The 12,646-nt window shown below is 46.1% G+C and overlaps 1 protein-coding gene across 3 annotated transcripts in view; it reads left to right on the forward strand.

Annotated features, from left to right (window-relative positions):
• The first annotated feature begins 858 nt into the window (after positions 1-858).
• The window catches only part of BMP2K (BMP2 inducible kinase), a 50,112-nt gene continuing 38,324 nt past the window's right edge, over positions 859-12,646 (forward strand). The window contains exon 1 of one of the 3 annotated variants that reach the window (XM_059469981.1): positions 859-903. Coding sequence is in view for 2 of the 3 variants with exons in the window: in XM_059469980.1 (XP_059325963.1) it covers positions 2,046-2,193 (148 nt within the window). In the remaining variant the exon portion in view is untranslated. Of the gene's footprint in view, positions 904-1,845; positions 2,194-12,646 lie in introns of those variants that run through there. The other 2 variants (XM_059469980.1, XM_059469979.1) reach the window with 2 other exon arrangements.

Genomic DNA, 12,646 nt, shown 5'->3' on the forward strand with positions numbered 1-12,646 from the left:
GCCAAATAAAACCTTACCAGGTAACCTAAAAGCCAGTTGTACTCTCAAAGTCACAGTGGCTTTTAGCAAATACATTATTTTTACTGAGCACCACCAAAATCACAGCGGTCAGTGGCACCAAATGTACATGCTCGTAACCTGGCTGCATTTTTTTCTCAAAGAGATCATTAAATGTTTAAGAGGCATAGCCATATCTCACTGTAGGAATGCCCTTAGTAACACAACACTCCTGCTTATGTCATCTCACAGAACTCTGCTCCTTTCATCCACTGAAAACTCCTTTCTCTCCCAGGGAAAACTGCAAATTAATCTCTGTATGCTGTTGAAAAACAGATCTGCTGTTACTGAGAGGACAGCAGCGACCTCAGAAAGGGGACTGCCCATGCAAACAGCTTATCAGTGCTTTCCATACGTGACAGGTTGTCCCTTCAATACAGACACATTGTTATTTTCTTACCCACTAAGATTGTGGCAACATGGTTAAGTTGAAACTAATTTGGTTACCAAAACATCATCCCAAAGATTTGTACTTCAGACCTCTCCGTTTTTACTGAACCAGTGGCGGTAAGTGATATCCATCCAAAACTTACCTGTTCAGCAGGAAAGATTGTTTTGTTAAATTACCACTGCCAACCCCAAAAATCCAGCTTCATTTATTCCTATGAGAGACTGACTGTGGAGGGATAGAATGTAAGAAAATAGTGCCGAAGGTAGTCTCACACCTGACGAGTTGCAGCTGTACTAATCACCAAACATTAGGAACTGGCCTGCCCTTAATGGGCCACAGCTGTGTCCAATAAGAAGACAAGTGCTACAGAAGAGTGAGTTAGGAGAGAGCTGGAGTTTGCTGGCTGTGCAGGAGTCAGTGCTGTGAGGAGCTGTCCATGAGAAATCACTGAGAAGGTATGAGAGATTTGAAATAAGATGGCAACAACTGATAGAGCGTTCTTTACCAGTTTTGGTCTTACTGTGTATGTTTTCATTTGGTTAGGAAAAAAAACAACCACACAAGTACTACATTTTTATTTGTATGGGGTGGGGGAGGGACTCCTGTGTGAAATCAGCCTGTGAATCAGTGGTGGTAAATTCCCTGGTTTGTTTTGTCAATGTCAGTATACTTCAACAGAGGGGAAATGTTCGTATTAAATTTCATTGCTGATGGCTACCTGTACAGACCCATCATTTCAGCCCTGTCCCACCCCTTCTTTTCAGTCACCCTCACACCTTTGCACAGAGTATATGCGTAGGCACACCACTGGAATTTATACCCATCATCAACACTTTTCGCACATATTTCCCAGATGAAGATATTTTTAGGTTAGGTTTGTGAGGGACCTCTGGAGATCATCCAGTCAAGCTCCCCTGCCAGGGCCAGGTCACCTTGAGCAGGTGACACAGAAAGCAGCCAGGTGAGGAGAGAACGGGACTCCACCACCCCCCTGAGGTTTCTCTTCGAAGCGCTCCACAGGCCCGGGCGTGGGAAACCATTTTTACCACGGCGATCATTACCACACCGCTTTGCTTCCCACACACTCTTCCCGAGGGCACGTCCGGGCTGGGTCGGCGGAGCACGACGGACATCGTGAGGGTGGGTTTTGCGCGGTGCGTGTCCCCCCCCCGGGGCGCGTCCCCCTTAGCGCCTCCCGCCATTTCCCCTGAGGGAGCGCGCGGGGCCCCGCGAGCGGGAAACCGCGGTGGGGGGGGCGGGGGGCTCGCGCCTCGCTCCCGCGGCACGTGCAGCGCCGGCCGCACTTCCGGCCGGGCGGGTACTTTCGTGAGGGGCAGGACCGCGCCTGCGCCGTCAGGCCGCGCGCCGGCGGGGCGGCCGCTCCCGGCACAGCGCGCGGCGTCCCCTCAGCCTCCCCGGCCGCCCGGAGCTGTGGCTGCTCCTTCCTCCTTCCCCCTCCTCCTCCTTCCTCCTCCCCTTTGGGAGCCGGCGGCGGGCGAGGAGAAGCGAGTGCTGCGGCCGGCATGTGAAGCGGGGCACCCCCTGGCCGCCGCTTGCCTCCGGTTCCTGCCCGGTTCTTCCTGGGGCTCCGCTCGCCATGAAGAAGTTTTCTCGCATGCCCAAGTCCGAGGGGAGCGGCGGCGGCGGCGGGACGGCGTGCAGTGGCTCCGGGAGCGGCGTGGCCCTGGGCAGGGCGCTGGCGGTGGGGCGGTACCAAGTGACCCCCGAGGAGCCGCTTGCCGAAGGTAAGAGCGGGCCGGGGGCGGCGCGGACGGGCCGGAGCCGGGCCCTCCCGGCCCCGGGGAGTCGCTCGGCCGCGGGGAGCGGCTTGCGGGGCTTTGGGCTGAGCTGCTTCGGCCGCTCCCTGGGCCGGGGGCTCGTTGGGGCGCTCGGGGTTCCCCGGCTCGGTGCCTTGGGTGAGTGAGGCGCGGTGAGGTGTCAGCGGCGCCTCCGTCAGCTGCATGTTTTGCTTTTGCCCCCTACGGTGAGGGAAGAGAACGCAAACAAACCCGACAAAATAAAATTCTTGGTCTTTCTTGGTGTAAGGCAGCAGATTGGTGTCACGGGTGGAAGTGCAGTGCTGGCAGGTTGTGCTGTGGAGCCTCTCCCCTCGCTGCAGGGTTCTCGGCTTGTGCTTCTTGTGGTGAACTTGCACTTGGTGTCGTCGGACTTGCACTGGGACCGGAGGAAGAGTTGTAGGGTTTTTGTAGCCATGGGGTTGGCTGGACTTTCTCAGCTGTATTGCTTCACTAGGTGCTGGCATGGGACACCATCAGAAGAGCCATTTTTGAGTTTTGCACTGAGTTTTGCACAGTTTTTCACACTGTGTGGGAAACAGTGTGGTGTTTGTCTTCCAGAGCTGGTAATTGATGTGATGTGTAAAGAGTCATTTGCTTCCCAGGTCACTGAGTTTAGGGCTAGTTCTGTATATTTCATAGTTACTGAATGTTTACAATGCACTGCTTAGGATGTTGTGGGTGAAATAATATATCTCTGTCGATTTCATCAGTGTGTCGCTTAGACTTTGTAAATATATTTATGTGTAAGTACACTAGTTAACTTTCGCTGATTTTATGCATTTCTTGGTGGAGATTTAAGATGTGGTTTTAGCAAGTGCATGCAGATAATATCACTAATTGGCATGGGAGCACAAAAGTGGCACTTAGCTTTTCATTGCTGTCTAGGAATGATTTTCATAGAAAAGTGGATTTGGTATGCAATATTTGGAATGCAGTGTTTTGTATTTGGGCTATGAAGATGGTGTCAGGAATTAGCCACCTGCATACCTGGTTGGCCTTGCTGGGAGCTACTTCCAAGTCACTGCAAGAAGGTCTGACAGCAGGTCATGTCTTGGCTGGGCTGATAGCAACATGGAGATTAAAAAAAAAAGGCAATAGACTCTTTAACAAATTGAGGTGGTGTCACAGAAAATGTATGTAGTGGAGAGGAGAGAAATTTTATAGTGCTTTGTTCAGTGTAGCAGATTGTTAAAAGTTTTCTCACAATGTTCTGTGTTTAGAGTCACTACAGATTATGGGGTTTTTTTTCTTTTCTGTAGCTGGCAGAAACAAATTGACAGCCCTTGGGGGCCAGGGGAAGTCCAAATTTACCATGTGACTGTTGTGTGAATTAACTTCCTACTTTCGAGTCTGAAAGATGTTTTCTACTGCTTTTTTTATTCTTCAGGTTTTATGTGGTGTTTTGAGTCTAGATGCTTAGGATGAGAACTGATAAGGGTCGGGGCAGTGGAAATTTGCTGCATCCTGAGAAAAGTCTCCAAGCTGTCCCTGGAGCGGGTCAGTAGGGAGGAGCCGAAGGGGCCTGGAGGATCAGAAAGGAACAGGTGGCACAAGCGCAGGGTTGGGGAAATAGGAGGGGCCGGGCTCTCCCAGCTCCTCTGCCTGCCGGGGAGCAGCTGGGCTGTGACAGGGGGTGTGTGTGTGCCGCAGGTGTGTGCCGGGGGAAGGGCTCTCTGATTGAGTGTCCCGGTGGCGCTCGGGTGCTCCGAACTGACACCAGGCTTTATGGCTCAGGAGATAGCGTTGTATCTGGGAATAACTCGTTGACAATCAATCCCTTGCCTCAGTAGCAATTAATAGTAAGAATTGTGTGTTACTGCTGCTACATTAGTCATACTGCTACCTGTAACTAATGCTGAATGCTTTACAAATCCCCTGGTTAATAATCTTTCTCATGGGAGGGCAGTGGAGAAAAGTTTTTTCCTGTCCTCTTTGCACAAGGCATTTTTTTCTTTCAGTTTCTGAAACTGAGTTTAAGTGAAGCTTGTGAACTTGTCAGGTAGTTCCTATTACTCATGCTGATGAAATAGCTTTTAAGATGCTAATAGCCATCCAAGTTAGAGCTTGTGTTATGAGGCATTAATGATTGATCTAGTTAACAAATCTAAAGATCTTAACAAATCTATTTAATAGGAGATACAGCTCTGTTCTGTTAGCAGAGCTGTGGTATATTGTGTTTTTATTAGCTATTAGAATTAATAGCATGATATGTCTGTTTTATGCAAGCTGTTTAACCCCCACCCTCTTTCCAGCTTTTGCTCTGAGTAATCTTAGGAAGGCAGCTCCTGGCATTGTGGAGGATGGAGGCTCCTGGGAACTGGAGGACTGGCAGTGGTCATACTGAGAAGCTGGGGTTGTAATGACCTTCCTGGGTTGCAGGGCTGGATCTTGGTGCAGATTTCCCATGTTGATGCAGGTGTTGCCCTCCAGATGTTTTTCTGTAGTCTTTGACAAAATGGTTTTGTTGCAAAGTTCTAAAGGCAGAAGTGTGGAGCATTATTATCCAGTTGTTCTGAATAAAGTATAATGCTATCTAAAGGAAATGCATCTTTTTGACTGAAGAGGGTGTGAAGTTGAAGAGCTGTAGTCTTCAGCTGTAGTTAGGCTGTTAGATGGTTTGTTTTGTTCCAAACTCACCTGATCTGTGATGACTTCTTGGCCTCCATAGCCTAGTGGTCAGTGTGCTTTTTGATGGAGGTATGTGTTTTTACGTTTTATTTCTCAGAGATGGGAAAAGCAGTTAATTTGACTGAAGGTTTGATGTAGAAAATCAATTCCTATCCATTTTGAGGGCAAGGTAGAAATATGTGGAATAAATGTCTGATACAGAGTTGAAGGCTTTGTCTTTTTATTGAAGCAGAGTATTTGCAACGCAGCTCAAGTTGGGAAAGTGAAATCTAATGAAAATAGGGGGAGTTCTCTGTTCAAAGTTTGAGGTGGTGTTTGGGGAACTGAAGTTATGGGAACTCCAGTATTGAAAAAGACTTTATACCTCAGAAATTGCAGCAAACTGGAAATGGTGAGGTATGAAACATGCTTAAAAATGTCAATGCAGAACAGCTTATGTTGTGAAGAGTGAAAATGAAACTTAAAATTAGCAAGTTGTCAAAATATTGTCTTACATGGGGAGGAGATGGAAAGTTGTGGCTTGACATAGTGATACTACTTACTTGTTTGTCTTGACTTGGACTTCACTAAGTCCTTTTTGCTTAATAACTGCAGTAAAAGTGATTTTTCTGCCTGTTATGAAGGTAGGCATTGCAAGATGCTCATTTCTGTCTTGATTGCTTGGCAGGGCTTGAGATGGTGAAACTGAATTCTCTAAGTTGGCTCTAAGTTGTCTTTGCACCAGGAGCAGACCAAAGAGGTTTTGGGAAGTGTTGTAATTGAATATATGGGTATGTTTTTAACAAGTGCAGATGAAGCAAGGAAGAGGCAGTTACAGCTGTTAAAGAAAAGGCTGGAGGACTCTCCAGCTTCTTCCTTCTCAAAATTGACTAGATTGGTTTGGAAGCTGATTTGTGGATGGGGAAAGATGGTCATCATCTGCTTTTTGTTTTCATTCAGAATTGGTTAATGGAGCTGTGGGGCATATGCTGTTGTATCTTAGCAAAATAAAGCAGTGCTGTGTAGTGTTCCCCCGCAGCGGTTTGCACTCTGTCCAGCCAGTGCACTGCTGAGGAGCGTGGAGGTGAGATGCCAGGCTCCTTGAAGGAGGCCTGGGTAGTTCTGCGTGCCCCAACTCTCAGAAGTACCTAGAGGGGATGCAAAGCAGCTCTTCTGCTCTGGACAGCAAAGAGTGAGCATGACACTTGGCTGGTCTTGTGCTCTGACTTTGCTGTGCCCTGGGGTGTGTGGAAAGAAGTGGTGTGCTAGTGGACACAGTGGTTTATTTTTGTCGTCCAGGCTGATAAAGCAGTGAGTCCGGGGCTGTGTGGGGCTGGGCCTCTGCTGCTGTGGCTTGGGGGAGAGTTGCTTTTCCAAGTGACCTTGTGTCTAGGGCTAGAGAGGCAGGGGAAAGGCCACTCAAGTGGTATGAAGTTCATCTGTTAGGTACTTTAAGTATTTATAAGTTGATTAGTTCATCTTTGTGTAGTAGAATGCTTGCTTTTTTTAGTAGATATGGTGGTTAAAGCACATCTGTGAAAAGGGGCCTCTCAATAGCAAAGGTAGCTTGGTTCCTTCTAGGTGGTGTGCAGAGAAACAACCAAATTCCCAGGAGGTTCAGTAACAAACTGCTCATCAACCCACAGAGGGTCAGCAGCTCTCTCCCCATCTACCTGCTCTGGGGGTCAGCTTGCCTTTCTCCCAGACAAAAGCTTTCAGCAGGTCTGAGTTGCTGCAGGCCCTGGGTCAGTCACCGCCATTTTGGGTGCGGCTGTGGGTCAGTTGCCGCCATTTTGGGGCAGGGAGGGAGTCAGTGAAACCATTATAGTGTGGGGCAGGGGAGGAGCAGTGGCTGTCTGACTCTGCAGAGCTCACCCTGTTAGCCCACACAGTTCCCACCTGGTTATTTTGAGCCAGTCAACTGTTCCTCCAGTGTCTTACACCAGTGAAGGAATGAGCTGCTTGTGAGTTCTACTGTCCTACTTGGTATGTAGTGTTTGTAAGTACTTGATCACTTGTGATTTGGTTTGCCTCTTACATTCATACTGTTATAGCTGAGGCCTAAGAAAAATGTAGCCTTAATTGAGAGGAATCCAGGTCCTGTTTTGTGAGCTCTTGTGCTGTGTGTTTGTAGGTAGTCATGCTGTTTATTTAAGTTTTTCCAAACCGCTTTTGAAATTGAGCTTGTCTTGAATGTTCTGTTGTGGTTGTTGTTTTTTCTACCTTATGTCTCAGCAACAGCAGTTCAGTTGGTAATCCAAGTCAACGAACTTTGTGTTGTGCAGGATAAGTTACTATTGGCCTTTGTTTACCCCCACCTCAATTAACCTCTTAAGCCGTCATTTTTGGTCCCCAGAGCACGGCATTGTGAGGATTTGCAGCTCCAGCAGCTTCTGTAAATTTGGAAGCAGGCTGCAGTATGGCTGACACTGCTTCATCTCCTCTCAAGGTGGAGCTTGTTTGTTGTTTTTTTTTCTGGAGAGGTAAATAGAGAGAGATGCCGTTGTAATGGATCTGTGGACTTTAGTACTTCGAAGTGTTTCCACGAGGTGTGGCCCCTGTTTTTAACTCTGGGAGAGCTTATTTCTCTGGCAGGTGTTATGAATGTAGTATACCTGGTGCAGGGTTACTTCTGCTGGGGTGTGCTGTTCTCCTATGAGACAAAAGTGACATGTACAGTACTGGTCTTGGTTAGTTTGGTTATTGCATGTGACTTGCTGCTCTGTAGAAGCTGCTCTTTTATTTTCAGTTGTTATCTAGTTCAGTTGTAATCTAGTTCTAGGTTGTTTAGGTGGATTATGAGCTGGAAGGCTGTCTGGAAGGCTAACTTGTGGCATTTGAGTTGGTTTGGTCATGTCGATTTTTTTCCAGAGTGAAACATTTCTGAATCTGTTTGCACATGACTGTAAAGGTCAAGCCTGTTATTCTGTCTCAAACAGTTCTGCTTTGCTAATAATGGAGTAGCAGATATGGTTTGTTCCAGTTCAAGATGGAAGGGAGAAAAAGCAGAGTGAGTGCTTGAAACTGACTTTTGTTTTGGCTGAAAGCATAACACAATACACATGAAGCTCTTCTACACTCCCCAAAATAGTCACAGCTGCCTTACATCAAGTGTATCTGCAGACTGGCAGGTGCTGAGATCCTAGACCAGCTTTTGATTTCTGCGTGGTGAAAGATGGGGGAGTCTGTGTTGTGTGTGGGGGGATTTTCTTGGGACCTCCTGAGCCTCATGAAGGCAGCTCACATGGAAAAAAGTGTTGTTTGGCTAGCACAGCATGGAGCTGTGCTCTTTGTAATGAGCAGGCAAACCAAAAGCAATCTGGGGATTTGGATGTGATCCTTGTGTTACACATTCCCTTGTCATGCAGGTAAATGTCTGTTTTCATATAATGTAGCACACAGAATCAAGCTCCAACTCAGTCAGTCACACATCTGGTGTGCTGGGCACTGTGGTGGCACTTGGGCAGAGCACTTGCTCTTGCTGTGCTCTTCAGAGCTGCTGTGTGCTTCTGGGACACAGGTGGAGAAAGGAACAGGTTGGGAAACATCTGTAGGCTGACAAAGGCATCTATTGTACAGCCAGGGCCAAGTTCAGCTTTTAGGGCACGTGGTCTAATGCTCTTTGATTATCCAGTTATTAGTGCTTGCATGCCCTGCGGACACTCCTTCCTGCATCGTGTATGTGTGGACGGGTGGTGTTACACCTTTAACTGCACACAATTATGGTCTTTTTTGAGGATGTTATCCCTTTAATTTTTGTGTGGCCTGCAGTAGTTAAGTGAAGAGGAAGTAGTAATTCCAAGCTAAGTTTTCAGGCTAGTGGCTGAGAGTCAGATGGTTACAGGAGAAGGAATTTGGTTTGTAGCAGTGTCATGTTAATATCACTGTTAATATCACTTTCCTGTGCCAAATTTTGAGGGAAAACAGATGTGACAATGCGTGTGCCATCTACTTGCCTTCTTCCTTGCAGATGCATTTTGATAAAGAATGTTAATGTTACAGTATTCCTAAGGAGAGGGTATGTGTGCAGATGTGCTGCTGGAGAAAGCTCTTGGACACCCTCACAGGATAAGGCAGCATGGGAGAATGGAGGCTGTGTTAGCTGTGTCTGAGAAGGACATGGCATAGCTTTTAAAAAGGCTATGCAGGATCTTAAATTTTTTTGGGGTGTGTTTTACTGTTTTAACAGACTTTTTTAGAAATTAAATCTGTGTCTGGTGTGTCAGCGTGGAAAAGAAAAATGGTTGGATAAAAGCAGTAGAACTCCTTTTCAGACCTAGGTTAGCTAGGACCCAGTAATTGTTGGAAGAGAGTATGTGTTTCTCTGGGCTGTTGTCAGTGTGGTAGCAGAGCTGTCAGTCAGTAACCCTTATGTTACCCACAGGGAAGGGTTCCTGAAGTGGTTCTGTGCATGGAGAACAGAAGTTAATACCAGGGATGGGCTCAGTGTCCAGGGAGCAGCACAGTCACTGGCACACTTGGCTTTGGCAGTAGGGAAAAAAGAATGAGCATGTCGTGTTGCATAAGCTTGTTAACCGAGTGAGCTCAGCTGCCCTTCCAGCTGTGGCAGTTGGTTGGCTCTGTAAATGTGCACATATGCTCTTTGGATGCCGCCTCTGGTTCAGAGGGGAGGTGTTGGAGGTGCTCAGTTGGGTCGTGCTGCTTGTCTCTGGCAGCTTTGGTTTGGTTTACAGTGTTTTGTTTGTCTTCCTTCTCCTAATTCCTTAACCTTGTGCTATATTTTGCTTGCTGTAGCTATTTTTTGCCTCTGTGATGTTCTAGCTAAGCTGGCTGCCGCAGTTGAAGGAATTGGTGTTTGTAAGCTGAGCTGTGTTAACTGACACTATGAATGCTCTGTGCCTGCCAAAGGGCAGTGTGAGAGTTGGGTGGTGCCTTGGGGACTAACCCAGAGCACAGGCAGGGTCAGTCACTGGCCTGATTGTAACTTGATTGCATCAGATGCCATCCTTTTCCTAAGAAACCGTTATATTTACAAGCATCTGTTAGGGAATGCAAGCTTTTCCTCATTTGTGTTTGTGGACTTAGTTTAAAATCTGTTCATGTGCTGGATGAGCAGCTGCTTCCTGATGTGTTTGGGATATTTGCCTGTTGGTGATGCCTGGAGCTGACAGTGTGAGGGTGGTGGCAGGTCCCAGTGGTGCCAAGCAGCAGTGCCCTGGTGCAGGTCACGTCATCGCTGCTCGATTGTTGTGCTGAGGCAGAGATGGCTTGTCCTGCGTGTTCTCCTCTGGTGGATGGGGACGTGTGGCGATCCTGAAACCCCTGCTCTCCTCCAAGAGGAGTCTGTGTTTCTCTGCATCACTGTCTAGCTGCTGATGAGAAAGGAGCATGAATTGCTCTGCTCCTGCTTCCCTGGTTGTCTTGGGAATGGATTTCAGTCTCCTTCAGTGTTTGTCTCCTGGTTAAGGAGGTAGGAACCTTTCCCTTCCCCTCTACATTTGCGTGTTCCTTGCTCACGCTTGTCTGGGTTGGTTACATTTTTCTGTTTCCAGTGGGATTGTCTTGGGTATGGGTGGGTTCATCTGTGAAACTGGGTCTCTGAACAGAGGCAGGGTGGAAGAAAGTAGACAAATGAAGGTTGCCAACTGGAAATAAAAAAAACCCCAGCTTTGATCCTAGGTGACTGTCGTAATGAAATAAGGAATGTTTATTTTGGTTTGATAGCAGAAAACATGCTGCTTTGTCCTTGAGCATCACGTGTTAAAGCACTCTTGTCTAGTGGAACTGAAAATTGGCACACTTGGGACTGGTCTCCCTGTAAAGGTAGAGGAGTCTTCCCTTAGTCTTGCTGATCATTAGGTCTGCTTTGCTTGTGAGGCTAGTGGGGAAAGTACTGAACAACTGATTATAGAGACTCAGGTGCAGGTGAACGTCTCTGAGCAGTCTTTATCTTGGTCTTCAAGAGGTATCAAAGCTGGAATTGCTGCAAAGAGCATCACATGGCTCTTGGAGAGCCATTACTCCAGAGATGGAGAAACAAAGATGAAGGGGTTTGCCCCGAGTCATATGAGTCTGTACAAGAGATAGAGGTAGAGTTTGGAACGTCCTGGCTCTGTGATGGCTTCTTCCTCATCCCTTCTGTAACATGCTGTGCCTTAATTGCCACATGCAAAACTAAGATAGGAATTCTGATGTTACAGGCTTGAGGAGATTTTATTCAGAGTCATGGGTATGTTTGGCTTCCTTCCAAACTTGCATGTTATTTAAATGGGTGGATTTGTTCCTGTGGTGCCTAGAAACTTCAATAGGCAAGTCTCTACCAATCATGTGCCCAAACATAGGGATGGTCCAGTTCCTGGTTTGTTTCAGTTCTGTTGAACTGACTCATTTAAAAAAATTTGTTACTCTGGTTGTGATTGCTATCTGTGCATCTTGTCTTAGCAGTTGTAATGAGTAATTGTTGCAGCTTCTTATGAAACAAAAAATAGCTTTGGAAGTAAGTGATTAATATGACATTTTCTTATGTTCTTTTGCAATTCCTGCAGGTTGAAAAACTGAATGTGCTTTTATTCAGAGAAATTGTTGCTGAACAAGTTTTTTCTTGTTCTGGATGATTAACTTGCATATAACGATGAGAGTGGTGCAGAGCAAATAGATCATTAAAGAATGTAAGGCACTAAATTCTACTCTGCTGATGGGTCTGTATAAGAACCTGACCTGAATACAATCTGTGTTGATGTGACTAGAACAGGAAGAGTGAATGAAATTTAGTGTGTCAGCATTAGACATGGGGGGCAGGTCTGGTTTGTGTGATGTGCAGTAAAATTAATTATTTGGAGAAAAGCAAATTAAATAATGGTTTTCTTTGGGCCTTGCTGTTGTGTCTCGGTAGAGATCAGTAGCACAGTCTGCATCTATGGAGTTGAGACCTTTAACTTGCCATGAGTTTAGGTGAATTGTCACTTGGCTTTTACATTGTGAGAACTTGTATAGGCAACAGGAGGAGGATTTGATCCCAGAAAGAACTATCCAGAGTTGTCTTAGGCAATCTGAAGATAGAAAAGCAAATTTATGTTGTTTTGGCAACTCAAAAGAAGTAGTTTGCTGCATTTTATTTGGTCTAGTCTTGTAGTCTTAGAGTTCCATCCATCTTGGTGTGACTTTACAGTATTATCCTTCCAGCTTTGTGCTTTTCTTCAAATATTTGATTTCTCCATTAAACATTTTGTGCTTTTCTCATGATTTGCTGTTTTGTTAAACTGACATCAAATTGTATGGCTGTGTTTCCCCAAACCTATGAATTTCCAGATTAGTCCATTTAATAAATATCTGTGCTATTCTGAGTTACCACTGTTGACTGGCTTCTTGAAACATGGGAGTTGTATGAGAGATATGAAATGATTTTGATCATCTTGATTCTGCTATTTGTAATCCTGTTGCCATTGCAGCCTAGCTTGTTTATTTAAAATTATCAAGCTGCTTAGACTGTTATGAAATTTAAGTGTGTTGTTTTTTTTAAATTGTCAAATATTACAGTGTGAAGTTTGAAATCCCAAGCACAGAAGTGCTGCAAGGTCTTGAGAGATGCTTTATATGCAATTTGGAGTGTTCAAATATATTCAGCATGTACCAGGTAGACGTTCAAGAACTGCCTGTCCCCATGCAGGTGCTAAGCAAGTATTATTGCCTGAAATGGCTTATAATTCTGTTCATTGTTGTAAGCAGGTCAGATCTCAGATATTGTGCTGTTGTTACAGGTTACTGGTCCCCTGTTGATCTTAGACTGGCTAAGTCTGTATCTCAGCATCCACCTTTGGTATGCTGGAGTTTA

This window comes from Ammospiza nelsoni, chromosome 4 (genome assembly GCF_027579445.1).
Source record: "Ammospiza nelsoni isolate bAmmNel1 chromosome 4, bAmmNel1.pri, whole genome shotgun sequence".
In the NCBI taxonomy this organism is placed as follows: Eukaryota; Metazoa; Chordata; class Aves; order Passeriformes; family Passerellidae; genus Ammospiza; species Ammospiza nelsoni.